This window comes from Lonchura striata, chromosome 32, assembly GCF_050655825.1.
Source record: "Lonchura striata isolate lonStrDom1 chromosome 32, ASM5065582v1, whole genome shotgun sequence".
NCBI lineage: Eukaryota > Metazoa > Chordata > Aves > Passeriformes > Estrildidae > Lonchura > Lonchura striata.
Window position 1 is genome coordinate 5,581,516 of NC_140734.1, and position 26,720 is coordinate 5,608,235.

Here is a 26,720-nt window from a genome sequence, read left to right on the forward strand (position 1 = left end):
AATCAATACTTAGTCTATCGAGGGAACAGAGTCTGTCCTGTGCCACAGACTCTCTAAGAAAACACAACTCTACATCCTGTGTTTCCATGTTACTCATGGCACGGCCCGGAGAAAAAGTTTGCTATGGTGACCTTTCTCTTTTTCATGCACAGTGCTCTCACTACCAATACATGGATGGACAGACTGCTTTTAGGATTTTTCTTTCAAGGATGCCCTGCCAAGAGGGGAGAAAACAACAGTTCAGTTTTTCATTGTTTGGGACCACAGTCCCCCCCATTTTTCCATTTCCCCTGGGGCCGAGGATTCAAGAATAGAGATCTTCTTCTTTTCTCTTTTCTTTGAGGATAAGGGGGCGCCACCACAAACCCCCTAACCTTTTCTCCATTCACTCCACTTTTGTCTTTTCCCAGCTGAAGCAGGTCTCTTGACTCACTGGCATCCTCTTTAAACACAGTCTTTCTTGGAGGAGAAGATTGGTTCAGGTTGTGGCTAACACGGAAAAGTCCAGCCAAAAGCCACTCCTTGTCCCCCTCCCATTTAGAATTCCTCCTTCTAACATCCCAGGGTCCAAGGTGTCCCTCTTCCTCTCTTTCAAACTAAGGAGGGGAAAGGAAGATTCACAAAGCTTTTATTTCTCAAGGAAGGGTTAAAACTCCAAACTCCCAGGGATGGCTCGATGCCCAGACATCCAGCAACTCCCACGCACTTGGCACCTTGCAGCTCCCCCCGCTCCTCCTTCCTCGCGGTGGAATTGCTGACAAAACTGCCGATGTCTCTTTCTCTCTCTCTTGGGAGAGAAACTCTGGGGGGGGGAATGGAGACATCCCAGATTTCTTCCACCCTTTTATCTGCAGGGGCCAGCCCAGTTCCAGTCCTTCCACTACCTTTGGGCCTACCTCAGTCAGGCCATCGGCCTTCCCCTCCCCCTCCCAGCTCGTCGCTGGGCAGGGGAGAGGCTGCACTGTGCGCTGACTGGAACCAAAGAGAACGAGTTCTCCTGGGAATTCTGCTTTTAACCCCTCTGTGTTCTCAGAGGCGTGTCTACCTTCAATTGGTCAATATCCAAATTGACCTCTTCCTTCCGGAAAAAATTCTCATTCCGTGTAAAACCACGACACCAATACAGTATGGGGGTACACTGAAACAAACCATGACAGAATACAAATGTAATAAAACATATAAAAACGCAACTCCACAGAGGGAAGGGAGTTCCAAGAGAGCGTGTGGCCCCTCAAAACCCCCTTTTCAAGGAGCTTCAAGGTGGGCTGGAACAAGGCTCGGGCCAATGGGTTTACAGGCACTTGACGTTTTAGGGGCGGGACAGATGTGCGGGGTGAACCACACATCATTTGGGGTGTGAGATGGAACAGTCCACTTGACCCCAGGACCCATATGTAGGCAGGGTTGTTTTCCGGCTAGCTGGGAAAACTGTTCTCATCCTGGCTGTGTTATTTATGGATAATCATATTTATCTAGCTTCTGCAACAGAAGGCAGCCAGAGACCTGGCCAGGGCTCTGAGGTGGTGGTCCATAAGGAGCGTCGTGATGGCAAAAAGCCCCACCAGTGCTTGGAATGTGGGAAGAGTTTCCCCAAGCGCTCCGTCCTGGTCTGCTACCAGAGGATCCACACTGGGGAACGGCCCTATAAATGTGGAGAATGTGGGAAAGGCTTCACAAACATCTCTTACCTGAATCATCACCAGATGATCCACACAGGGATACGACCCTATGTGTGTGGGGAATGTGGGAAGGGCTTCCATGACAGCACTCTCCCGATCATCCACCAGGCAATGCACACTGGGAAAAGCCCCTACATGTGCTCAGAATGTGGGAAGAGCTTCATGCAGAACTTCAAGCTGATGGTCCACCAGAGGATCCACACTGGAGAGAAGCCCTACAAGTGCGGGGAATGTGGGAAAAGCTTTAGCCAGAGATGTAACCTGAGAGTCCACCAGAGGATCCACACTGGGGAGAGGCTTATGAGTGTTCTGAGTGTGGGGAGAGGTTTCAGAGAAGATATCGTCTCCTCAAGCATCAGCAGATTCACACAGAATAGAGGCCCTTCGGCAGCACTGAGTGTAGGAAGGGCTTTAGGAAGATTTCCACTTGCATCACCCCTCAGTGGATCCACGCTGGGGAGAGTCCCTAACAGTGTCCCAAGAGTGGGAAGAGTGTCTCCCAGACATATGAAGTGCCCAAACAGCAACAGAGGCAGCAGTAAGTGCAGCTCTACAAGTGCTCTGTGTGCGGGAGAAACTGTGTGCGCTGCTCCAACTCCATCCCCCACTGGAGGATCCCCATGGGATGATGCACAGTGGCCCTCGTTGGGCAGAGACTTGGTGATCCATGGTGCTGCTGATCCACTGGCTGGTGTTCTCCACGTCTTCCTGGCTCTGTTTGGGCACCTGGATGCAAGAGGAGATGAAGGGGACATGGCCTTGGACAGTGATATGGGGAGTCATGGACATGGAAGGAGACATGGGTGACACGGGCATGAGTGGGTGTCGTGGTGTGTATTTTCGATTGTCATTCGGTCCTAGTAGTCAGTTCCATAACCCCCTCCCTCTTTTCTATTTTTATAGCAAATTTTTTGCCTATGTGTTGTTCCTATCTCTCCTGTGTTGGAGGTTTTCCCCTAGGTGTCCCTCTCCCCAAAGACCTGCCCTTTTGTTCCCTGTCCCTGCTCCCATTGAGTGTCACCCCCTTCCCATGCCTTCCCCTTTCTCTAGAAACTTCCCTTTCCATTTTGTATCCTTGGAGGAGGCCCCAAGGATTGGTTTCAGTTGTTCTCCTCCCCTGCAATCCCCTCTTGGGTTAAACATTGGATCCCCGCCTTGTGTTCCTGCCCAGGTTTCTCGCAGCTGGTTAAAGTCTCTGTCGCCCCTAAGGCCTGCCCTGGATGTCAGTGGTTGTGTGCCTTTGTTCAGGGTCTTTCTGTCCCTGACCCCCTGGGAATAAGCCCCTTTGGAAAACACACAGAGACCTCTCCCTGTTCCTTGTGCCCCCCTCGTCGCAGTCCCCCCGTGCCGTAGAGCATCTGTGCCCCACAGCCGCAGCCCAGGTTCAGCAGCTTTCTGGGGGCGGCCGCTCTCGCCGACGGCGTCGGGAGTGAACCGGGCTGAAGGAATCCGGCACCGCAGCAGCTGGGGATGGGGAGAGCCATGAATGGGGATATGGTGGCGATCCGGGCGTGGATGGGGACGTCAGGGGACACGGACATGGGTGGGGACACGTGGGGGACAGGGACATGGGGGGGGACATGGGGTGAACTCACAGGGAATGTGGAGGATGGTGGGTTTGATGCAGTTGAGGGTTCTTGGGAGGGACGTTTAGTGCCGTGCCATGTAAAGTGAAATTCCAAAGCGCTTGGGCGTGTGCCATGGATCCAGAAGGGAAATTCCCAGGGCTCCCAGGTGCTGCTTCTGCCCTGCTTCCCAAGGGAGCTGTTCAGGGACATGTGACGAGGTGCAGAAGCTGTGTGGTAGGCTACCAGAGCAGACAGCAGAGGTGGCTTTCTTGGACATTTCCAGCCCATTCCCAGCTCAAAGCTGTGGGAAGAAGAAAAGGAAAGTGAGAATCCCTGAGAGAATCCCAGAACGACTGCGGGGAAAAGGTGTGGAAGCCCCTCCTGTGGTTCCCCTGATGGGGAGACCCCTAAATCTCCTAGATTCCAATTCATCCCAAAATATTAGAAGGTTTCCACATAATTGAAGATTAAAAGCAGTGTCCTAAGCATCAAAACTTCTCAAAAGATGCAAAGTAATATTCCGTGTACCCTAAGTATGAATACGTAGGGACCCTGGCCATGGGCTGCAGTCCCAGGAGGGAGAGACACCTCTACCCCAGGGAAGGTGCAAATGAGACCACAGCACTGCAACCCACGGATTTTACTGAACATATATTTTAATTAAGATAGTATTGACCAAGAAATGTGAGGTAGAGAAATAGGAGAGGTCTCAGGGACATAAAGAGTTAGGAAAGATCTCTGGCTCGGACTCGGCAGCTGCCGGGGAGACTCGCAGAGCGCAGCGCCTTTTTCCAGTTCCTGCCACAGGACGCACTGATCAATTTCCTGTGAAACACTCCTCCAGTCTCCTGTGAAAATTTAAAAGTTTAATAAAGGACAATAGGAGACAAGAACCATCAAGCGAAGATGTTACATCCATGCTGTGTCTTCATTCATAGCCAAGAGCATTCCTGTTATTTGGGATACATCCTTGAGATACCATTTTCAATGTATCAGCCTGTTCCATATTCATAAATAATTATGCCATAATATAAGTAGAATTATATAATAATTGTAAGTAAAGTTTATAAAATTCTAGAAATTATCAGAATAACTATTAAAAGTAAACTTTATTAAACTTATATGTAAACTTTTCCAAATCCAGTTTACATATTCCAAGAACTGTTTAGCATATCTCCTCCTCAAGTCTGCCTTTTTTGGGCAAGCGGATTCCCTGGTTATGGTTTTAGACCATTTATATCATAACCTTCAGGTTTGGACCTTGGTCCACGCTGTCTTCAGAAGGTGAGTGCTGATAGTTGGAATATCTGTAGCAGGTTCTTTGGATGTGATCCCATTCAAGCAGGCATTGCAACACAAGCACATTAGATCAGCTATTTCACTAAGCTTAATTAACAACAGAAAGAAAAACTATATTTTTACCTCAGAGTTAATTTTAAAACAACCCTTGTAGAAGCCCTTTTAATATTTTCGAGAAGCCAATGTTATAATATGTATCTGTACCGCTGCTCAGCGGTGAGTCCGCAGTTCCCGGGCAGAGCCGCAGCGCCCAGCGCTCCCCACTTGCATCTCACCTGCGCCGCCCGCTCGCATCCAGCGAGCCCCGGGAGCGGGATTTTGGCTGGGTGGGAGGGGCACGGGACGGACGGGTCTGCACTGGGGGCCCCCGAGCCCCCTGCCCATCGCCGGGGGCTCCGGGGGGTTTCTCGCCCTGCCCGAGAGCCGCTGCTGCTGCGGCCGTGGGGCAGAGGGGGAGCGAAAGGGGGGTCCGGGGCGGGAGCGGAGGAGGAGGAGCGGGAGGAAGGGCAGCGGCAGAGAGGAAGGGGAGGAGCAGGAGCAGGAGGAGCGGGAAGAGGAGCAGCAGGAGGGGAGCAGAGGAAGGAAGGAGCATTGCGGGGTGGCTGGGCGAGCCCGCGGAGCCCGCAGCTCGGCTGGCCCCGGCAGCATCGCATTGCCCTGCGTGCCGCAGGTGAGCGGGGAGGGGAGGCTCGGCCCGAGTCTGTGGCGGCAGCTGCGGGAGGGGATTCTTTTGGGGGGTTTGTTGGGGTTTGTTTGGTGAGGTTTGGACCCCGCCGATTGCGGAGTCATGTCCCAGATGTATTTCGGTGTCGCAGGGAGGGGAATGTTTTAATTTCTCTGAGGAGGGGATGTTTTTGTCTGTTGCCGGAGTGCAGAGCTGAGCCGTAAATGGCCCCGGGGGGATTTGTCGGGGCCCACGTGGCGCTCGGGCCGGAGCGGCGGGCGGGCCATGGGTTTTGGGGATGGGCGGGAGGGGCGGGGGACGAAAGGCGGGAGCCCCGGCGTGGGGAGAGGGGCGATAGCAGAGCCGGGGGGGCTGCGGCAGGCTGGAGGGGTGGTGGAGGCGGGGGATGAGTGGGCGCGGGCGGGCGGAGCCTGAAAGTCTTGTCGGGGAGCGGGGGAAGGCGTGAGTGCGCGGAGTGGGGGGATGCTGGAGAAGGGGGCCCAGGGACAGCTGGGAGCCACGTTGGAATCAGGGGAGGATGAGCCCTGGGACTCCCAAAGCCCCTCAGCCCAAAACCCCCTCGGCATGGCTGAGCAGGACCCGGGACAGGCGGGAGATGCCCCGGACCCACAGAACCCCCCAGCAGCCGTGGGAAGGGGGACCATCATAAACCCAATGTAAGGACACTGGAAACAGGGAACTCCTGGGAGAGGTTTTTGGGTTTCCTCCTTGATTTTTGGAGGATTTTGTGGCTACCAGACACTCGGTGGCTTCTAGGTATGCACTTGGCCAGTGGGATCTTCAAAGGCAATGCACTTGTTATAAATTGAGGTGAATAATTTGATTCAGGCTTTTAAGATCAATTACTAATTTTATTAATTACAGCAAGCGATAACAAGCAAACAGCGCTGGGTGCAGTTGGGGTGTCCGTGCTCCGCCAAGGGCTGACACCCCTCCCTCTCTTTGGTCACTTTTTATACTTTTCTTGAGAGTTTCACATACATACCTCCCCTGTGTTGTACTGGGCTGGCAACAGCAGATATCACAAGCGGGGTGATGGGTCTCTTCTGCTCCGGTTACCAGTTTCAGCCAGTCCTGCAAGATCTTTCTTACATATAAAGTCATTACTTTGTTTCACTATATTTGCTTGCAGTTACCAGCCTTGCCCAAGCCTGCAAGTTCCATGCCCCAACCCCTACATTTTATCTCTATCCTAATTTCACACTCTAGATGAACAAACAAGTCAATGCAGTTTTTTACACACTCAACCCTTGATTTTACCCCGAAGCAGAATTTCCGATTCCGAAGCCTTATCTGGAGAGAGGAGGAGGCTGTGATGAAGCGGAAATTGCCCCGGGACCCCCAGGCAGGTGAGGAGGAAGGCAGTGCCCCTTTCCCCCTGTCTCCTGCTCCATCTCCCAGCCCAGCAGGGCCCCCGGCTGCAGGACAGCCCTGCTGCCGATGCTCTCCTGCTGGGGAGGCACTGGGGGGATCTCCTTGCCCTTCCCTCTGGCAGGGAGGCAAATCCCATCCTCTCCTTGTCCTTCCTCCCCTAGCCAAGGAGCTGAGGATGCAGACCAGGAAGAACAAATCCCTTCAGAAGAACTTCGTGGCTGAGGCCCTTTTGAGTTGCTCCTTGGTGCAGGAATCCAACGGGGAGGAAAAGCCCCGGAGATCCTGCAGGAGAAGGGGCTGCAAACCCAGCCCAGGGTGCTCTGAGCAGGAAAGACCCACCCCGTGTGAGGAAGGCAGCCAGAGATCTGGCCAGGGCTCTGAGGTGGTGGTCCATGAGAAGCTTGATGATGGCACGAAGTCCCACAAGTGCTTGGAATGTGGGAAGAGTTTCCAAAAGCGCTCCCTCCTGGTTCGCCACCACAGGATCCACACTAGGGAACGGCCCTACAAGTGTGGGGAATGTGGGAAGAGCTTCAAGTTCAGCTCCCACCTGACAGACCACCAAGGGATCCACATCGGGGAGCAGCCCTATGAGTGCGGGGAATGTGGGAGGAGGTTCCGCCTGAGACACCACCTGGTCCAGCACCAGAGGACCCATACCGGGGAGAGGCCCTACGAGTGCGGGGAATGTGGAATGAGGTTCAGCATCAGCTCCCAGCTGAACGTCCACAAGAGGACCCACACTGATGAACGGCCCTATGAGTGTGGGGAGTGTGGGAAGAACTTCAGGAGGAACTCCCACCTGCACCGCCACCAGATGATCCACACGGGGATACGACCCTATGTATGTGGGGAATGTGGGAAGGGCTTCTGTGACAGCACTCGCTTGATCATCCACCAGGCAATGCACACTGGGGAAAGCCCCTACATGTGCTCAGAATGTGGGAAGAGCTTCATGGAGAACTCCATGCTGAAGGTCCACCAGAGGATCCACACTGGAGAGCAGCCCTACAAATGTGGGGAATGTGGGAAGGGCTTTAGGCAGAAAGGTAACCTTATAACGCACCAGATGATCCACACCGGGGAGCAGCCCTACAAATGTGGGGAATGTGGGAAGAGCTTTAGTCAGAAAGGTAACCTTATAGTGCACCAGAGGATCCACACTGGGGAGAGGCCCTACAAGTGCAGGGAATGTGGGAAAAGCTTTCACCAGAGAATCAGCCTGAGTGTCCACCAGAGGACCCACACTGGGGAGAGGCCCTATGAGTGTTGTGAGTGTGGGGAGAGGTTTCAGAGCAGATACCGTCTCCTCAAGCATCAGAGGATTCACACAGAGTAGAGGCCCTTCCACTGTCCCGATTGCGGGAAGGGCTTTAAGAAAAACTCCACTCAGTCACACCTCAGTAGACCCACACTGGGTAGAGCCCCTAATAGTGTCCCAAGAGTGGGAAGTGCGTATCCCAGACCTTTACAGTAAAGCAACAGGAAGAGAGGCAGGAGTAAGGGAAGCCCAGCAAGTGCTCTGTGCGCGGGAGGACCTTTTGCGCTGCTCCAACTCCATCCCCCATTGGAGGACCCCCATGGGGTGATGCACAGTGGCCCTCGTTGGGCAGAGACTCAGTGCTGGTGCTGACTGATTCACTGGCTGGTGGTCTCCACATCTTCCTGGCTCTGTTTGGGCACCTGGATGCAAGAGGAGATGAAGGGGACATGGCCTTGGACAGTGATATGGGGAGTCATGGACATGGAAGGAGACATGGGTGACACGGGCATGAGTGGGTGTCGTCGTGTGTATTTTCGATTGTCATTCGGTCCTAGTAGTCAGTTCCATAACCCCCTCCCTCTTTTCTATTTTTATAGCAAATTTTTTGCCTATGTGTTGTTCCTATCTCTCCTGTGTTGTAGGTTTTCCCCTAGGTGTCCCTCTCCCCAAAGACCTGCCCTTTTGTTCCCTGTCCCTGCTCCCATTGAGTGTCACCCCCTTCCCGTGCCTTCCCCTTTCTCTAGAAACTTCCCTTTCCATTTTGTATCCTTGGAGGAGGCCCCAAGGATTGGTTTCAGTTGTTCTCCTCCCCTGCAATCCCCTCTTGGGTTAAACATTGGATCCCCGCCTTGTGTTCCTGCCCAGGTTTCTCGCAGTTGGTTAAAGACTGTGCCGTCCCTAAGGCCTCCCCTGGATATCAGTGGTTGTGTGCCTTTGTTCAGGGTCTTTCTGTCCCTGACCCCCTGGGAATAATCCCCTTTGGAAAACACACAGGAGACCTCTCCCTGTTCCTTGTGCCCCCCTCGTCGCAGTCCCCCCGTGCCGTAGAGCATCTGTGCCCCACAGCCGCAGCCCAGGTTCAGCAGCTTTCTGGGGGCGGCCGCTCTCGCCGACGGCGTCGGGAGTGAACCGGGCTGAAGGAATCCGGCACCGCAGCAGCTGGGGAGGGGGAGAGCCATGAATGGGGATATGGTGGCGATCCGGGCGTGGATGGGGACGTCAGGGGATACGGACATGGGTGGGGACACGTGGGGGACAGGGACATGGGGGGGGACATGGGGTGAAATCCCAGAGAATGTGGAGGATGGTGGGTTTGATCCAGTTGAGGGTTCTTGGGAGGGATGTGGAGTGCCGTGCCATGTAAAGTGAAATTCCTTGTGTTTTGGGAGCGTGCCATGGATCCAAGAGGGGAATTCCCAAGGCTCCCAGGGGCTGCTTCTGCCCTGCTTCCCAAGGGGACTGTGCAGGGGCAGGTGGCAAGGTCCAGAAGCTGTGTGGTAGGCTACCAGAGCTGTCTTGGTTCGACAAGACAGGTGTCTGTGAAGGAGGGCTAAAGCCTCCTGTGCAGTGGAGAAGGTAAACCCCTTCCCTCCGAATTTCTAGGAGTTTTAAATTAAAAGGCTCTCAGGCAAAAATATGGGAATGGGAGTAACAATTCTTTACTAGGAGAAAACTAGACAACAATTTAAAAAGGCAAATGCAATCGGTATAAACAAAACCAGTGAAAAAAGTCCACAACCTGAGGATTCGGGGTGCCAGTGGCAGTCCTGCTGGGACGATTGCTCCCCTTGCAGTGGCTGATGAACTGCAGCTGCAGTGGTGATCTTTAGAAGGGTATAGTTTTCCTCTGAAGATCTGGTGGCAGTGGGGCCAGTCTTCCTCTGCGCCGGGGTTGCCTCTGAGCTCTGCCGCCGCCGCCTCACCGGCTGCTCCGCTGCGAGATCCCGCGAAGAGAGAGAGGGAGCTGCTTCTCTGGGATTCCCGCGAAGAGAGAGAGCGCGCTGCTTCTCTGGGAGTCCCGCAAAGAGAGCTGCCTAGTCTCCCCAAAAAGCTACCCCTTTATACAATAATAGAGTGCTTGGCTTCCCCCTCTGTGTGGGACCCCTCACAATGGGATGGTGTTACATTTACCAGCCCTGCATTGAATCAGTCAATGGCCCATTAGCAAACCATTACCTCTTAGGAGCAAAACCGGTTCTTGGAAAAGATAACAAACTTGCCCAACTTTCAACAGATGGCAAATAGAATACAAGCTTATCTTACAACCCAGGACAGTTTGTCAGCCGATGGCTGTGGCAGAGCTTCATAATTGTTTTATCTAATATCCCTAATATGCAGTGCCAAATAAGTAAATTTGGAAAGGGAAGGATCCCCCTGTTTGAGGATTTCCCTTGCAACGTGGTGCCAAAAGGGGACTTGGTATAATGTGGTTGCAGAAATATCTGGGAAGCTCTGTGACACCCACCGGACAAACCTTTGAACATCTGATTTTTTAAACTTTTTCTCCCCTCCAACTAGGATACCCACAACCTGGGAATAGATTCTCCTCTGTGGCATGGTCAGCTTTGCACCCATGCTGACAGATTTTAAGGTGTGCCACAAAGTCTACAGCCGGGAGAATTACAACGAAAAGGAAAAGACCACCCTGAATAACTTAGACTACCTGCCCTTCAAGCTCCCCGCACCCCAGGAAAAGGGAGCTATAACAAAAGAATGTGGGGTCTTTCCCCTACAACCATGGAGCAAGAAAAACCCACCCAAAGAGGGAATCCCTCCCCCCAACCCTGGGGGAAAAAGGAAAACCCTCAAAAAGAGCAGGAGTCTAAGCCCCAAGGACCCCCTCACTCACCAGCAAGGAGGGTCCGGTCACGTCCAGGCAGAAACAAAAAAATCCAGGCTGCAGACACGCCCAAGGGGGAGCCAACTCCCGTGGTGCTGGCTGGAGCTGGCGGCCTCATCCCCGGGAGCGCCGCTCACTAAAACGTGGGTCTGCTCCCACCGGGGTAATTTGACAGCTTAAAGGATATATCGACGGGTCTCCTGGACTCCGAGAGTCCTCTGCCGTGGGGTCAGGCTCTCTTCTGGCCCCCCGGCAGGCGCCAAATTACCATGGCCCCGCCCCAGAGCACTGTCCTCAGTCCCGGCTAGCTCTCCTGCGGGGGCGAGTAGGGCGAGTGGAAGCACCCACCACTGTACCAGCTGGGCTTTGGAGAGTGCTTTGTGGGTCCTGAGGTCGCTGCTGATTCCAAATGCAAGGAAATGAGGAGAGGCACTTGTTGGGGACAAAAATCCGATGTTTATTGAGGTCCTGGGGATCCAACAGCATCGGAGGGGGCCAGCCAGCAAGAGCAACTGAGGGGTGCTGGCAACATGTTCCATAGGGAGAGGGAGGGGGGCCGATCAGCCAGTGGGGGAACAGACAGGAGTGACTCTTGTGGGGATTGACATCTGGGGGATCCAGTGAGGGAGAGACAGGGGAGGGGTCCCAGGACCTCATCCAATCACTCGGTGCCCTGGATGGAAGTTTCTAGAGTTAGGGGAAGGGGCACCAAGTGACAGACAAGGCGCCTAGGAGGGGACAGGGGACTGACTTGGCATTTTCTAGGGAGACTGACACATGAGGGAAGGCGGGAAAACCCAGGGAGAAACCAATTGTTATGGTTTGACACTGGCACAATGCCAGTGCCCCCATGAAAATCTGATTTCTTTTTTGAATGCTGTGAAGTGGAATCTAGAACAGAGTAAAGCAGACCTATGCTTAATAACAGGAAAAAAACTTTATTAAGCTACTACTACAAAAAGGAAAAGGAAAAGGAAAGGAAAAAAGGAAAAAAACTACACAAACATTAAACGAAAACCTTGCAAAGCATTCCTCCCCCTACTACCCAACTCCAGCAATCCACAGTGAGACACAATCTGGACTCTAATTAGGTTTCTATCTTCCAGGCAATCGATACATAGTCTATCGAGGGAACAGAGTCTGTCCTGTGCCACAGACTCTCTAAGAAAACACAACTCTACATCCTGTGTTTCCATGTCACACATGGTGTTGCCTTCAGGGGAAGGCAAGGCGACCTGGTTTCAAGGAACAGCACGGCAGCCCAGTCTCCCCTGGGCCACTCGGGCTAACAACACGCGCTGGACACCAATGTGGTGGACGGTCGAAAGCGTTTATTATCTTATCTCATGGGTTTAAATAGTCTTGGGGGACTCTGCTACGTCAGGGGGGGTTGGTAGGGTCTCTAGGGTTAGTCAGGAGTGGAAAACTACTGGGTTAGGTGTGGTTACATTCTTTGGGGTAATGGATAACATGTTGCAGGGTGAGAGGGGGAAGGGGTCTTTCTTTCCGTCACATCCCGAAATCTTCCGTTCGCCTGTCCCTATCTATTACATCTCCCCCCTCCTTTTCATAAGTAACATGAGGTAGTCGTAGATATAGGCACTGGAGTGAGGTACAAACTTGTAACTTGGTAAGGAAAAAAGGGTTTTTGGTAAACCTGAGTAAATCTCGCAAGGTGAGTTTTGAAGGCTTTTGCAGCTGACTGTATTCGCAGTTTTTTGGTTTACAGCATTTGTTGCTGGCCCACGAACAGAATGTTCGCCCGTTCTAGACGGGCCTGAACAAACGAGACTAGCTTGTTCAGTAGGCATGGTCCTATGGTAACAGCTAAAAGCAGTATTGCCAGTGGACTTACCAGGGCAGAAATTAAAGTGGTGAGCCAAGGTGATTGATTGAACCAGGATTCGAACCAGCTCTGCTGGGTTTCCCTGTCTCTCTTTCTCTGAGCCAGTCTATCTCGGAGTTCTGCCATGGAGTCTTTAACGACTCCCGTATGATCTGCATAAAAGCAGCATTCCTCTTTCAAAGCTTCACACAGTCCTCCTTGTTGCATGAACAAGAGGTCCAGTCCTCGCCTATTCTGTAAAACTACTTCTGAAAGCGAAGAGACTGATTTTTCTAGATAGGAGATGGATTTCTCGATTCTCTGCAGGTCTTCATCGATGGTCATTTTCAGCTGAGAGAGTCCGTGCTGTTGGGTTGCGATGGCTGAGACACCAGTGGCTGTACCAGCTGCTCCTCGGCCGAGCAGCATTGTGATAGTTATACCTGTGATTATTTCTCTTTTGTGGAGTCTGTCAGGTTCTTCGAAAAGGTGGTACACTTCTTCATCTGAGTGGTACAGGACCCTAGGAACAATCAGAACTTGGACACAGAAGTCAATAGAGTCATTAAATTTGGCAAGGAACACACAAGGACTCACTCCGGATCGCTGGCAAACCCACATCCCAGATGCGGATGGGACCACCCACCTATTGGTCTTTCTGTTGGGCTTGACAACTTTAGTGCAGAAGTTGCCTTTCTGCTTTGCTAAAGTTGCATTGCCAAAACATTTGCCTTGTCCTGTGATTTGACTCAGGGTGATTCCTCTGCGGGGAGTGTCCCATCTGCACTGGTGGGGGGCACTGGCTGTGGAGTAACTGAAGGGGGTGTCTAAAGCAATGCCTTTGTAGAAAGGGGGTTTAACATCATAACAAAGCCAACAGGAGTTAGTCAGGTTCGGTTTGGTTTCGTTTAGGGTTAGAAAGGTAGCTTCTAGCATACGAAAAATTGGGTTTGGATCGGACTCGGCTGTGCGGCTTATCTGGAATACATCTGCATGGCCAGCCGGGGTGTCGGTGACTTTTGGGGCAAGGTTTTGGGGTGGGTTGTGTTTTTCCCTTTTATTTCTCCCCAGTCGGTAAACTGGGCTGGTTCGTATTGTGGCTGCTTTTCGGTGCGGCTTAAAGCTTTACTTGGTTTTGTTTTAAATTGCGTTAGCTCTGTTCCCTTCGTCTTAGAGTCCCAGCCGGCTCCTGGCAGCTCTTCCGAGCCGCCGGAGCTGCTGCTGGACTCAGAGTCTGAAGTCGAATGCCAGCGCACTTCCGGGGCTCGGTGCCGTTTTGTGCGGCTCCGACCCCGCTCCTCCCCCCGGGGGTGGCGCCGCTGCCGCCCCCCGGGCTCGCCCTGTCTCCTGCAGGGGGGGGTTTCTCCCTTACATGGTAGCGGCGTCAGGCGCGGCTGCCGATCGGCTCCGAGCCCTCTGCCACTCTCCTCCTCTTTCTCCCGCACACGCGCATTAGCAAAACTCCGCGCCTCTGGGCTCTTCGCGCCGAGACTGCCCACGCCCCGCCCCTCCCCTTGGCTGCCGGCGCCATTTTCAAAGGGGTATGGAGGCGGCATGGGCAGGATCTCCCCCCGAGCCGCGGCTCCCGCGCCTCTGGCTTCCCCCGCCAGTCCCCGCTGACAGAGCTCTGTGCGCCGCTGCACCTCCGGTACCGGGTCATCGACCGGCGGTGGCGGGGCGGATGGGGAAGCCGCGGATCTTTGGGAGGTTTCTGCGGGGGGCCCCGGGCCCCGGCCCGGGGAGGGGGGCGACGCGCCGAGCCCCCCCAGATCCCCGCTCCCAGGCAGATCGTCCTCAGGGGCGGTTTGCGTTGCCGCTCCTACCCCTAGCTTGGGTGTAACTAATAAACACGTACGCGCTGCGCTCCATGTCTCCTGCTCTTCTATTGCTCTGCGCAGGGCTTTCTCTACTTTTCCCCACGCCTTAAGGCATTTGCCGCTGCCTGAGGATTTCGTGTCCTCGGCCAGCACGGCTGTGCATTTTTCCCATATCTTCGGATGCAAAACATCCACAGGGTGTTCAATTGCCCCAAGCTCAAGCAGCCTTGCTATAGCAAGATAAAAGTCTTTGAGCTTACATTCAATTCCCCATTGCTTATGAACCTCACTTACGACCCTGGCAATGGCGTCCATGACAACTGCGGGTCCTGGGACGTCTCCCTTGCCGAGAACACGGTCTCGCCGGTCTGGCCGCTGCTCTTGTCCAGGTGACACCCGCTACCCGAGCGAATTATTCCCAGGCTTCGGCACCAGTTATGTTGCCTTCAGGGGAAGGCAAGGCGACCTGGTTTCAAGGAACAGCATGGCAGCCCAGTCTCCCCTGGGCCACTCGGGCTAACAACACGCGCTGGACACCAATGTGGTGGACGGTCGAAAGCGTTTATTATCTTATCTCATGGGTTTAAATAGTCTTGGGGGACTCTGCTACGTCAGGGGGGGTTGGTAGGGTCTCTAGGGTTAGTCAGGAGTGGAAAACTACTGGGTTAGGTGTGGTTACATTCTTTGGGGTAATGGATAACATGTTGCAGGGTGAGAGGGGGAAGGGGTCTTTCTTTCCGTCACAACCCGAAATCTTCCGTTCGCCTGTCCCTATCTACTACACATGGCACGGCCCGGAGAAAAAGTTTGCTATGGTGACCTTTCCCTTTTTCATGCACAGTGCTCTCACCATCAATGCATGGATGGACAGACTGCTTTTAGGATTTTTCTTTTCAAGGATGCCCTGCCAGGAGGGGAGAAAACAACAGTTCAGTTTTTCATTGTTTGGGACCGCAGTCCCCCCCATTTTTCCATTTCCCCTGGGGCCGAGGGTTCAAGAATAGAGATCTTCTTCTTTTCTCTTTTCTTTGAGGATAAGGGGGCGCCACCACAAACCCCCTAACCTTTTCTCCGTTCACTCCACTTTTGTCTTTTCCCAGCTGAAGCAGGTCTCTTGACTCACTGGCATCCTCTTTAAACACAGTCTTTCTTGGAGGAGAAGATTGGTTCAGGTTGTGGCTAACACGGAAAAGTCCAGCCAAAAGCCACTCCTTGTCCCCCTGCCATTTAGAATTCCTCCTTCTAACATCCCAGGGTCCAAGGTGTCCCTCTTCCTCTCTTTCAAACTAAGGAGGGGAAAGGAAGATTCACAAAGCTTTTATTTCTCAAGGAAGGGTTAAAAGTCCAAACTCCCAGGGATGGCTCGATGCCCAGACATCCAGCAACTCCCACGCACTGGGCACCTTGCAGCTCCTCCCGCTCCTCCTTCTTCGCAGTGGAATTGCTGATAGAACTGCCGATGTCTCTTTCTCTCTCTCTCGGGAGAGAAACTCTGGGGGGGGGAATGGAGACATCCCAGATTTCTTCCACCCTTTTATCTGCAGGGGCCAGCCCAATTGCAGTCCTTCCACTACCTTTGGGCCTACCTCAGTCAGGCCATCGGCCTTCCCCTCCCCCACCCAGCTCGTCGCTGGGCAGGGGAGAGGCTGCACTGCGCGCTGACTGGAACCAAAGAGAACGAGTTCTCCTGGGAATTCTGCTTTTAACCCCTCTGTGTTCTCAGAGGCGTGTCTACCTTCAATTGGTCAATATCCAAATTGACCTCTTCCTTCCGGAAAAAATTCTCATTCCGTGTAAAACCACGACACCAATACAGTATGGGGGTACACTGAAACAAACCATGACAGAATACAAATGTAATAAAACATATAAAAACGCAACTCCACAGAGGGGAGGGAGTTCCAAGAGAGCGTGTGGCCCCTCAAAACCCCCTTTTCAAGGAGCTTCAAGGTGGGCTGGAACAAGGCTCGGGCCAATGGGGTTACAGGCACTTGACGTTTTAGGGGCGGGACAGATGTGCGGGGTGAACCATACATCATTTGGGGTGTGAGATGGAACAGTCCACTTGACCCCAGGACCCATATGTAGGCGGGGTTGTTTTCCGGCTAGCTGGGAAAACTGTTCTCATCCTGGCTGTGTTATTTATGGATAATCATATTTATCTAGCTTCTGCAACAGAAGGCAGCCAGAGATCTGGCCAGGGCTCTGAGGTGGTGGTCCATAAGGAGCGTCGTGATGGCAAAAAGCCCCACCAGTGCTTGGAATGTGGGAAGAGTTTCCCCAAGCGCTCCGTCCTGGTCTGCCAGCAGAGGATCCACACTGGGGAACGGCCCTATAAATGTGGAGAATGTGAGAAAGGCTTCACAAACATCTCTTACCTGAATCATCACCAGATGATCCACACAGGGATACAACCCTATGTGTGTGGGGAATGTGGGAAGGGCTTCCATGACAGCACTCTCCCGATCATACACCAGGCAATGCACACTGGGAAAAGCCCCTACATGTGCTCAGAATGTGGAAAGAGCTTCATGCAGAACTTCAAGCTGATGGTCCACCAGAGGATCCACACTGGAGAGAAGCCCTACAAGTGCGGGGAATGTGGGAAAAGCTTCAGCCAGAGATGCAACCTGAGAGTCCACCAGAGGATCCACACTGGGGAGAGGCTTATGAGTGTTCTGAGTGTGGGGAGAGGTTTCAGAGAAGATATCGTCTCCTCAAGCATCAGCAGATTCACACAGAATAGAGGCCCTTCGGCAGCGCTGAGTGTAGGAAGGGATTTAGGAAGATTTCCACTTGCATCACCCCTCAGTGGATCCACGCTGGGGAGAGCCCCTAACAGTGTCCCAAGAGTGGGAAGAGCGTATCCCAGACATATGAAGTGCCCAAACAGCAACAGAGGCAGCAGTAAGTGCAGCTCTACAAGTGCTCTGTGTGCGGGAGAAACTGTGTGCGCTGCTCCAACTCCATCCCCCACTGGAGGATCCCCATGGGATGATGCACAGTGGCCCTCGTTGGGCAGAGACTTGGTGATCCATGGTGCTGCTGATCCACTGGCTAGTGGTCTCCACATCTTCCTGGCTCTGTTTGGGCACCTGGATGGAAGAGGTGCTGAAGGGGACATGCCTGTGTACAGTGGCATCGGTCCCACGAACATGAAAGGAGACATGGATGACATGGGCATGGGTGGGTGTTGCGGTGTGTGTTTTCAATTGTCATTCTGTCCCAGTAGTTATTTCTAAAACCCCTCCTATTTTGTATGGTTATAGCATATTTTATTGCCTATGGGTTGTTCCTATCTCTCCTGTGTTGGAGGTTTTCCCCTAGGTGTCCCTCTCCCCAAAGACCTGCCCTTTTGTTCCCTGTCCCTGCTCCCATTGAGTGTCACCCCCTTCCCGTGCCTTCCCCTTTCTCTAGAAACGTCCCTCTCCATTTTGTATCCTTGGAGGAGGCCCCAAGGATTGGTTTCAGTTGTTCTCCTCCCCTGCAATCCCCTCTTGGGTTAAACACTGTATCCCCGCCTTGTGTTCCTGCCCAGGTTTCTCGCAGCTGGTTAAAGACTGTGCCGCCACTAAGGCCTCCCCTGGATATCAGTGGTTGTGTGCCTTTGTTCAGGGTCTTTCTGTCCCTGACCCCCTGGGAATAAGCCCCTTTGGAAAACACACAGGAGACCTCTCCCTGTTCCTTGTGCCCCCCTCGTCGCAGTCCCCCCGTGCCGTAGAGCATCTGTGCCCCACAGCCGCAGCCCAGGTTCAGCAGCTTTCTGGGGGCGGCCGCTCTCGCCGACGGCGTCGGGAGTGAACCGGGCTGAAGGAATCCGGCACCGCAGCAGCTGGGGAGGGGGAGAGCCATGAATGGGGATATGGTGGCGATCCGGGCGTGGATGGGGACGTCAGGGGACACGGACATGGGTGGGGACACGTGGGGGACAGGGACATGGGGGGGGACATGGGGTGAACTCCCAGGGAATGTGGAGGATGGTGGGTTTGATCCAGTTGAGGTTTCTTGGGAGGAACGTGGAGTGCCGTGCCACGTAAAGTGAAATTCCAGATCATTCGGGAGCGTGCCATGGATCCAAGAGGGGAATTCCCAAGGCTCCCAGGGGCTGCTTATGCCCTGCTTCCCCAGGGAGCTGTGCAGGGGCAGGGGGCAAGGTGCAGAAGCTGTGTGGTAGGCTACCAGAACAGACAGCAGAGGTGGCTTTGCTGGACATTTTCCAGTCCATTCCCCGCTCAAAGCTGTGGGAAGAAGAAAAGGAAAGTGAGAATCCCTGAGAGAATCCCAGAACGACTGCGGGGAAAAGGTGTGGAAGCCCCTCCTGTGGTTCCCCTGATGGCAAGACCCCTAAATCTCCTAGATTCCAATTCATCACAAAATATTAGAAGGTTTCCACATAATTGAAGATTAAAAGCAGTGTCCTAGGCATCAAAACTTCTCAAAAGTAATATTCCATGTACCCTAAGTCTGAATATGTAGGGACCCTGGCCATGGGCTGCAGTCCCAGGAGGGAGAGACACCTCTACCCCAGGGAAGGTGCAAATGAGACCACAGCACTGCAACTCACGGATTTTATTGAACATCTTTTTAATGAAGATAGTAGTTACCAAGAAATGTGAGGTAGAGAAATAGGAAAGAGGTCTCAGGGACATAAAGAATTAGGAAAGATCTCTGGCTTGTATTCAGCAGCTGCCGGGGAGACTTGCAGAGCGCAGCGCCTTTCCCAATTCCTGCCAGAGGACGCACTGACCAATTTCCTGTGAAACACTCCTCCAGTCTCCTGTGAAAATTTAAAAGTTTAATAAAGGACAATAGGAGACAACAACCATCGAGCAAAGATGTTATAGCCGTGCTGTTTCTTCACACATGGCCAAGAACTCCCCTGCTACTTTGGAAACCTTCTTGAGATACCATTTCCAATGCATCAGCCTGTTCTATATTCATAAACAATTATGCCGTATTAAGGGTATATTATAATTGTAAGTAAAGTTTATAAAATTCTAATGATTCTAATAATTATTATAATATCTAATAAAAGTGAATTTTATAAAACTTACATTGGAAGTAAACTTTTCCTAAATCTAATTTATATATTCCAAGAACTGTTTAGCATATCTCCTCCTCAGGTCTGCTTTTTTAGGGCATGCAGATTCCTTGGTTATTCTTTTAGTCCATTTTTATCATAACCTTCACATTTGGGCCTTAGTTCATGCTGTCTTCAGAAGGTGAGTGCTGATAGTTGGAATATCTGTAGCAGGTGTGCTCATCCTGTGTTCCTTGGATGTGATCGCATCCAAGCAGGCATTGCAACACAAGCACACTAGATCAGCTATTTCACTAAGCTTAATTAACAACAGAAAGAAAAACTATATTTTTACAACTGAGTTACTTTAACACAACCCTTATAGACGTCCTTTTAATATTTTCGAGAAGCCAATGTTATAATATGTATCTGTAAGGCTGCTCAGCGGTGAGTCCGCAGTTCCCGGGCAGAGCCGCAGCGCCCAGCGCTCCCCACTTGCATCTCACCTGCGCCGCCCGCTCGCATCCAGCGAGCCCCGGGTGCGGGATTTTGGCTGGGCGGGAGGGGCACGGGACGGACGGGTCTGCACTGGGGGCCCCCGAGCCCCCTGCCCATCGCCGGGGGCTCCGGGGGGTTTCTCGCCCTGCCCGAGAGCCGCTGCTGCTGCGGCCGTGGGGCAGAGGGGGAGCGAAAGGGGGGTCCGGGGCGGGAGCGGAGGAGGAGGAGCGGGAGGAAGGGCAGCGGCAGAGAGGAAGGGGAGGAGCAGGAGCAGGAGGAGCGGGAAGAGGAGCAGCAGGAGGGGAGCAGAGGAAGGAAGGAGCATTGCGGGGTGGCAGGGCGAGCCCGCGGAGCCCGCAGCTCGGCTGGCCCCGGCAGCATCGCATTGCCCTGCGTGCCGCAGGTGAGCGGGGAGGGGAGGCTCGGCCCGAGTCTGTGGCGGCAGCTGCGGGAGGGGATTCTTTTGGGGGGTTTGTTGGGGTTTGTTTGGTGAGGTTTGGACCCCGCCGATTGCGGAGTCATGTCCCAGATGTATTTCGGTGTCGCAGGGAGGGGAATGTTTTAATTTCTCTGAGGAGGGGATGTTTTTGTCTGTTGCCGGAGTGCAGAGCTGAGCCGTAAATGGCCCCGGGGGGATTTGTCGGGGCCCACGTGGCGCTCGGGCCGGAGCGGCGGGCGGGCCATGGGTTTTGGGGATGGGCGGGAGGGGCGGGGGACGAAAGGCGGGAGCCCCGGCGTGGGGAGAGGGGCGATAGCAGAGCCGGGGGGGCTGCGGCAGGCTGGAGGGGTGGTGGAGGCGGGGGATGAGTGGGCGCGGGCGGGCGGAGCCTGAAAGTCTTGTCGGGGAGCGGGGGAAGGCGTGAGTGCGCGGAGTGGGGGGATGCTGGAGAAGGGGGCCCAGGGACAGCTGGGAGCCACGTTGGAATCAGGGGAGGATGAGCCCTGGGACTCCCAAATCCCCTCAGCCCAAAACTCCCTCGGCATGGCTGAGCAGGACCCGGGACAGGCGGGAGATGCCCCGGACCCACAGAACCCCCCAGCAGCCGTGGGAAGGGGGACCATCATAAACCCAATGTAAGGACACTGGAAACAGGGAACTCCTGGGAGAGGTTTTTGGGTTTCCTCCTTGATTTTTGGAGGATTTTGTGGCTACCAGACACTCGGTGGCTTCTAGGTATGCACTTGGCCAGTGGGATCTTCAAAGGCAATGCACTTGTTATAAATTGAGGTGAATAATTTGATTCAGGCTTTTAAGATCAATTACTAATTTTATTAATTACAGCAAGCGATAACAAGCAAACAGCGCTGGGTGCAGTTGGGGTGTCCGTGCTCCGCCAAGGGCTGACACCCCTCCCTCTCTTTGGTCACTTTTTATACTTTTCTTGAGAGTTTCACATACATACCTCCCCTGTGTTGTACTGGGCTGGCAACAGCAGATATCACAAGCGGGGTGATGGGTCTCTTCTGCTCCGGTTACCAGTTTCAGCCAGTCCTGCAAGATCTTTCTTACATATAAAGTCATTACTTTGTTTCACTATATTTGCTTGCAGTTACCAGCCTTGCCCAAGCCTGCAAGTTCCATGCCCCAACCCCTACATTTTATCTCTATCCTAATTTCACACTCTAGATGAACAAACAAGTCAATGCAGTTTTTTACACACTCAACCCTTGATTTTACCCCGAAGCAGAATTTCCGATTCCCAAGCCTTATCTGGAGAGAGGAGGAGGCTGTGATGAAGCGGAAATTGCTCCGGGACCCCCAGGCAGGTGAGGAGGAAGGCAGTGCCCCTTTCCCCCTGTCTCCTGCTCCATCTCCCAGCCCAGCAGGGCCCCCGGCTGCAGGACAGCCCTGCTGCCGATGCTCTCCTGCTGGGGAGGCACTGGGGGGATCTCCTTGCCCTTCCCTCTGGCAGGGAGGCAAATCCCATCCTCTCCTTGTCCTTCCTCCCCTAGCCAAGGAGCTGAGGATGCAGACCAGGAAGAACAAATCCCTTCAGAAGAACTTCGTGGCTGAGGCCCTTTTGAGTTGCTCCTTGGTGCAGGAATCCAACGGGGAGGAAAAGCCCCAGAGATCCTGCAGGAGGAGGGGCTGCAAACCCAGCCCATGGTGCTCTGAGCAGGAAAGACCCACCCCGTGTGAGGAAGGCAGCCACAGATCTGGCCAGGGCTCTGTGGTGGTGGTCCATGAGAAGCTTGATGATGGCACGAAGTCCCACAAGTGCTTGGAATGTGGGAAGAGTTTCCAAAAGCGCTCCCTCCTGGTTCGCCACCAGAGGACCCACAGTGGGGAACGGCCCTACAAGTGTGGGGAATGTGGGAAGAGCTTCAAGTTCAGCTCCCACCTGACAGACCACCAAGGGATCCACATCGGGGAACAGCCCTACGAGTGCGGGGAATGTGGGAGGAGGTTCCGCCTGAGACACCACCTGGTCCAGCACCAGAGGACCCACACCGGGGAGAGGCCCTACGAGTGCGGGGAATGTGGAATGAGGTTCAGCATCAGCTCCCAGCTGATCGTCCACCAGAGGACCCACACTGATGAACGGCCCTATGAGTGTGGGGAGTGTGGGAAGAGCTTCAGGAGGAACTCCCACCTGCACCGCCACCAGATGATCCACACGGGGATACGACCCTATGTGTGTGGGGAATGTGGGAAGGGCTTCCGTGACAGCTCTGACCTGATCATGCACCGGGCAATGCACACTGGGGAAAGCCCCTACATGTGCTCAGAATGTGGGAAGAGCTTCATGGAGAACTCCATGCTGAAGGTCCACCAGAGGATCCACACTGGAGAGCAGCCCTACAAATGTGGGGAATGTGGGAAGGGCTTTAGGCAGAAAGGTAACCTTATAACACACCAGAGGATCCACACCGGGGAGCAGCCCTACAAATGTGGGGAATGTGGGAAGAGCTTTAGTCAGAAAGGTAACCTTATAGTGCACCAGAGGATCCACACTGGGGAGAGGCCCTACAAGTGCAGGGAATGTGGGAAAACCTTTCACCAGAGAACCAGCCTGAGTGTCCACCAGAGGACCCACACTGGGGAGAGGCCCTATGAGTGTTGTGAGTGTGGGGAGAGGTTTCAGAGCAGATACCATCTCCTCAAGCATCAGAGGATTCACACAGAGTAGAGGCCCTTCCAGTGCTCCGATTGTGGGAAGGGCTTTAAGAAAAACTCCACACAGTCACACCTCAGTAGACCTACACTGGGTAGAGCCCCTAATAGTGTCCCAAGAGTGGGAAGAGCGTATCCCAGACCTTTACAGTAAAGCAACAGGAAGAGAGGCAGGAGTAAGGGAAGCCCAAGTGCTCTGTGTGTGGGAGGACCTTTTGCGCTGCTCCAACTCCATCCCCCATTGGAGGACCCCCATGGGATGATGCACAGTGGCCCTCGTTGGGCAGAGACTCTGTGCTGGAGCTGAGTGATTCACTGGCTGGTGGTCTCCACATGTTCCTGGCTCTGTTTGGGCACCTGGATGCAAGAGGAGCTGAAGGGGACATGGCCTTGGACAGTGATATGGGGAGTCATGGACATGGAAGGAGACATGGGTGACACGGGCATGAGTGGGTGTCGTGGTGTGTATTTTCGATTGTCATTTTGTCCTAGTAGTCAGTTCCATAACCCGCTCCCTCTTTTCTATTTTTATAGCAAATTTGTAGCCCATGTGTTGTTCCTATCTCTCCTATGTTGGTGTTTTTGCCCAAGGTGTCCCTCTCCCCAAAGTCCTGCCCTTTTGTTCCCTGTCCCTGCTCCCATTGAGTGTCACCCCCTTCCCGTGCCTGCCCCTTTCTCTAGAAACTTCCCTCTCCATTTTGTATCCTTGGAGGAGGCCCCAAGGATTGGTTTCAGTTGTTCTCCTCCCCTGCAATCCCCTCTTGGGTTAAACATTGGATCCCCGCCTTGTGTTCCTGCCCAGGTTTCTCACAGCTGGTTAAAGACTGTGCCGCCCCTAAGGCCTGCCCTGGATGTCAGTGGTTGTGTGCCTTTGTTCAGGGTCTTTCTGTCCCTGACCCCCTGGGAATAATCCCCTTTGGAAAACACACAGAGACCTCTCCCTGTTCCTTGTGCCCCCCTCGTCGCAGTCCCCCCGTGCCGTAGAGCATCTGTGCCCCACAGCCGCAGCCCAGGTTCAGCAGCTTTCTGGGGGCGGCCGCTCTCGCCGACGGCGTCGGGAGTGAACCGGGCTGAAGGAATCCGGCACCGCAGCAGCTGGGGATGGGGAGAGCCATGAATGGGGATATGGTGGCGATCCGGGCGTGGATGGGGACGTCAGGGGACACGGACATGGGTGGGGACACGTGGGGGACAGGGACATGGGCGGGACATGGGATGAACTCACAGGGAATGTGGAGGATGGTGGGTTTGATGCAGTTGAGGTTTCTTGGGAGGGACGTGGAGTGCCGTGCCATGGAAAGTGAAATTCCAGATCATTTGGGAGCATGCCATGGATCCAAGAGGGGAATTCCCAAGGCTCCCAGGGGCTGCTTCTGCCCTGCTTCCCAAGGGAGCTGTGCAGGGGCAGGTGGCAAGGTCCAGAAGCTGTGTGGTAGGCTACCAGAGCAGACAGCAGAGGTGGCTTTGCTGGACATTTTCCAGCGCATTCCCAGCTCAAAGCTGTGGGAAGAAGAAAAGGAAAGTGAGAATCCCTGAGAGAATCCCAGAACGACTGCGGGGAAAAGGTGTGGAAGCCCCTCCTGTGGTTACCCTCTTGGGGAGACCCCTAAATCTCCTAGATTCCAATTAATCCCAAAATATTAGAAGGTTTCCACATAACTGAAGATTAAAAGCAGTGTCCTAAGCATCAAAACTTCTCAAAAGATGCAAAGTAATATTCCGTGTACCCTAAGTATGAATACGTAGGGACCCTGGCCATGGGCTGCAGTCCCAGGAGGGAGAGACACCTCTACCCCAGGGAAGGTGCAAATGAGACCACAGCACCGCAACCCACGGATTTTACTGAACATATATTTTAATTAAGATAGTATTGATCAGGAAATGTGAGGTAGAGAAATAGGAAAGAGGTCTCAGGGACATAAAGAATTAGGAAAGATCTCTGGCTCGGACTCGGCAGCTGCCGGGGAGACTCGCAGAGCGCAGCGCCTTTTCCAGTTCCTGCCACAGGACGCACTGACCAATTTCCTGTGAAACACTCGTCCAGTCTCCTGTGAAAATTTAAAAGTTTAATAAAGGACAATAGGAGACAAGAACCATCAAGCGAAGATGTTACATCCATGCTGTGTCTTCATTCATAGCCAAGAGCATTCCTGTTATTTGGGATACATCCTTGAGATACCATTTTCAATGTATCAGCCTGTTCCATATTCATAAATAATTATGCCATAATATAAGTAGAATTATATAATAATTGTAAGTAAAGTTTATAAAATTCTAGAAATTATCAGAATAACTATTAAAAGTAAACTTTATTAAACTTATATGTAAACTTTTCCAAATCCAGTTTACATATTCCAAGAACTGTTTAGCATATCTCCTCTTCAAGTCTGCCTTTTCTGGGCAAGCGGATTCCCTGGTTATGGTTTTAGACCATTTATATCATAACCTTCAGGTTTGGACCTTGGTCCACGCTGTCTTCAGAAGGTGAGTGCTGATAGTTGGAATATCTGTAGCAGGTTCTTTGGATGTGATCCCATTCAAGCAGGCATTGCAACACAAGCACATTAGATCAGCTATTTCACTAAGCTTAATTAACAACACAAACAAAAACTATATTTTTACCTCAGAGTTAATTTTAAAACAACCCTTATAGAAGCCCTTTTAATATTTTCGAGAAGCCAGTGTTATAATATGTATCTGTAAGGCTGCTCAGCGGTGAGTCCGCAGTTCCCGGGCAGAGCCGCAGCGCCCAGCGCTCCCCACTTGCATCTCACCTGCGCCGCCCGCTCGCATCCAGCGAGCCCCGGGAGCGGGATTTTGGCTGGGCGGGAGGGGCACGGGACGGACGGGTCTGCACTGGGGGCCCCCGAGCCCCCTGCCCATCGCCGGGGGCTCCGGGGGGTTTCTCGCCCTGCCCGAGAGCCGCTGCTGCTGCGGCCGTGGGGCAGAGGGGGAGCGAAAGGGGGGTCCGGGGCGGGAGCGGAGGAGGAGGAGCGGGAGGAAGGGCAGCGGCAGAGAGGAAGGGGAGGAGCAGGAGCAGGAGGAGCGGGAAGAGGAGCAGCAGGAGGGGAGCAGAGGAAGGAAGGAGCATTGCGGGGTGGCAGGGCGAGCCCGCGGAGCCCGCAGCTCGGCTGGCCCCGGCAGCATCGCATTGCCCTGCGTGCCGCAGGTGAGCGGGGAGGGGAGGCTCGGCCCGAGTCTGTGGCGGCAGCTGCGGGAGGGGATTCTTTTGGGGGGTTTGTTGGGGTTTGTTTGGTGAGGTTAGGACCCCGCCGATTGCGGAGTCATGTCCCAGATGTATTTCGGTGTCGCAGGGAGGGGGATGTTTTAATTTCTCTGAGGAGGGGATGTTTTTGTCTGTTGCCGGAGTGCAGAGCTGAGCCGTAAATGGCCCCGGGGGGATTTGTCGGGGCCCACGTGGCGCTCGGGCCGGAGCGGCGGGCGGGCCATGGGTTTTGGGGATGGGCGGGAGGGGCGGGGGACGAAAGGCGGGAGCCCCGGCGTGGGGAGAGGGGCGATAGCAGAGCCGGGGGGGCTGCGGCAGGCTGGAGGGGTGGTGGAGGCGGGGGATGAGTGGGCGCGGGCGGGCGGAGCCTGAAAGTCTTGTCGGGGAGCGGGGGAAGGCGTGAGTGCGTGGAGTGGGGGGATGCTGGAGAAGGGGGCCCTGGGACAGCTGGGAGCCACGTTGGAATCAGGGGAGGATGAGCCCTGGGACTCCCAAAGCCCCTCAGCCCAAA

At 53.7% G+C, this 26,720-nt stretch overlaps 2 protein-coding genes and 3 pseudogenes across 2 annotated transcripts in view; all 5 read left to right on the forward strand.

Moving 5' to 3' along the window:
* Positions 1 to 1,454: 1,454 nt before the first annotated feature.
* LOC146764644 (uncharacterized) lies at positions 1,455 to 2,494 on the forward strand (annotated as a pseudogene).
* Positions 2,495 to 5,079: 2,585 nt separating this feature from the next.
* LOC144247856 (uncharacterized) overlaps positions 5,080 to 26,720 on the forward strand; it is a 48,577-nt gene continuing 26,936 nt past the window's right edge. Inside the window, 1 exon segment of the mRNA XM_085564371.1 lies at positions 5,080 to 6,580. Within this exon segment, the coding sequence (XP_085420497.1) occupies positions 6,457 to 6,580 (124 nt within the window). The 5' untranslated portion in view covers positions 5,080 to 6,456.
* LOC146764645 (uncharacterized) lies at positions 6,599 to 8,377 on the forward strand (annotated as a pseudogene).
* On the forward strand, positions 14,259 to 17,189 carry LOC146764646 (uncharacterized; annotated as a pseudogene).
* Positions 17,473 to 25,088, forward strand: LOC146764647 (uncharacterized). Its single transcript, XM_085564037.1, has 5 exons — positions 17,473 to 17,536; positions 19,554 to 19,572; positions 19,830 to 20,271; positions 21,554 to 21,635; positions 21,822 to 25,088. The coding sequence occupies exons 1-5, from the start codon at positions 17,473 to 17,475 to the stop codon at positions 22,997 to 22,999; spliced, it is 1,785 nt and encodes a 594-aa protein (XP_085420163.1). The 3' UTR covers positions 23,000 to 25,088.

Coding starts and splice junctions, on each gene's coding strand:
- LOC146764647 (XM_085564037.1), top strand. CDS start 17,473: ATGCCTGTGTACAGTGGCATCGGTCCCACGAACATGAAAGGAGACATG. Junction 20,272..21,553: donor CATTGCCCTGCGTGCCGCAG/GTGAGCGGGGAG, acceptor TTTACCCCGAAG/CAGAATTTCCGATTCCCAAG. Junction 21,636..21,821: donor GCTCCGGGACCCCCAGGCAG/GTGAGGAGGAAG, acceptor TTCCTCCCCTAG/CCAAGGAGCTGAGGATGCAG.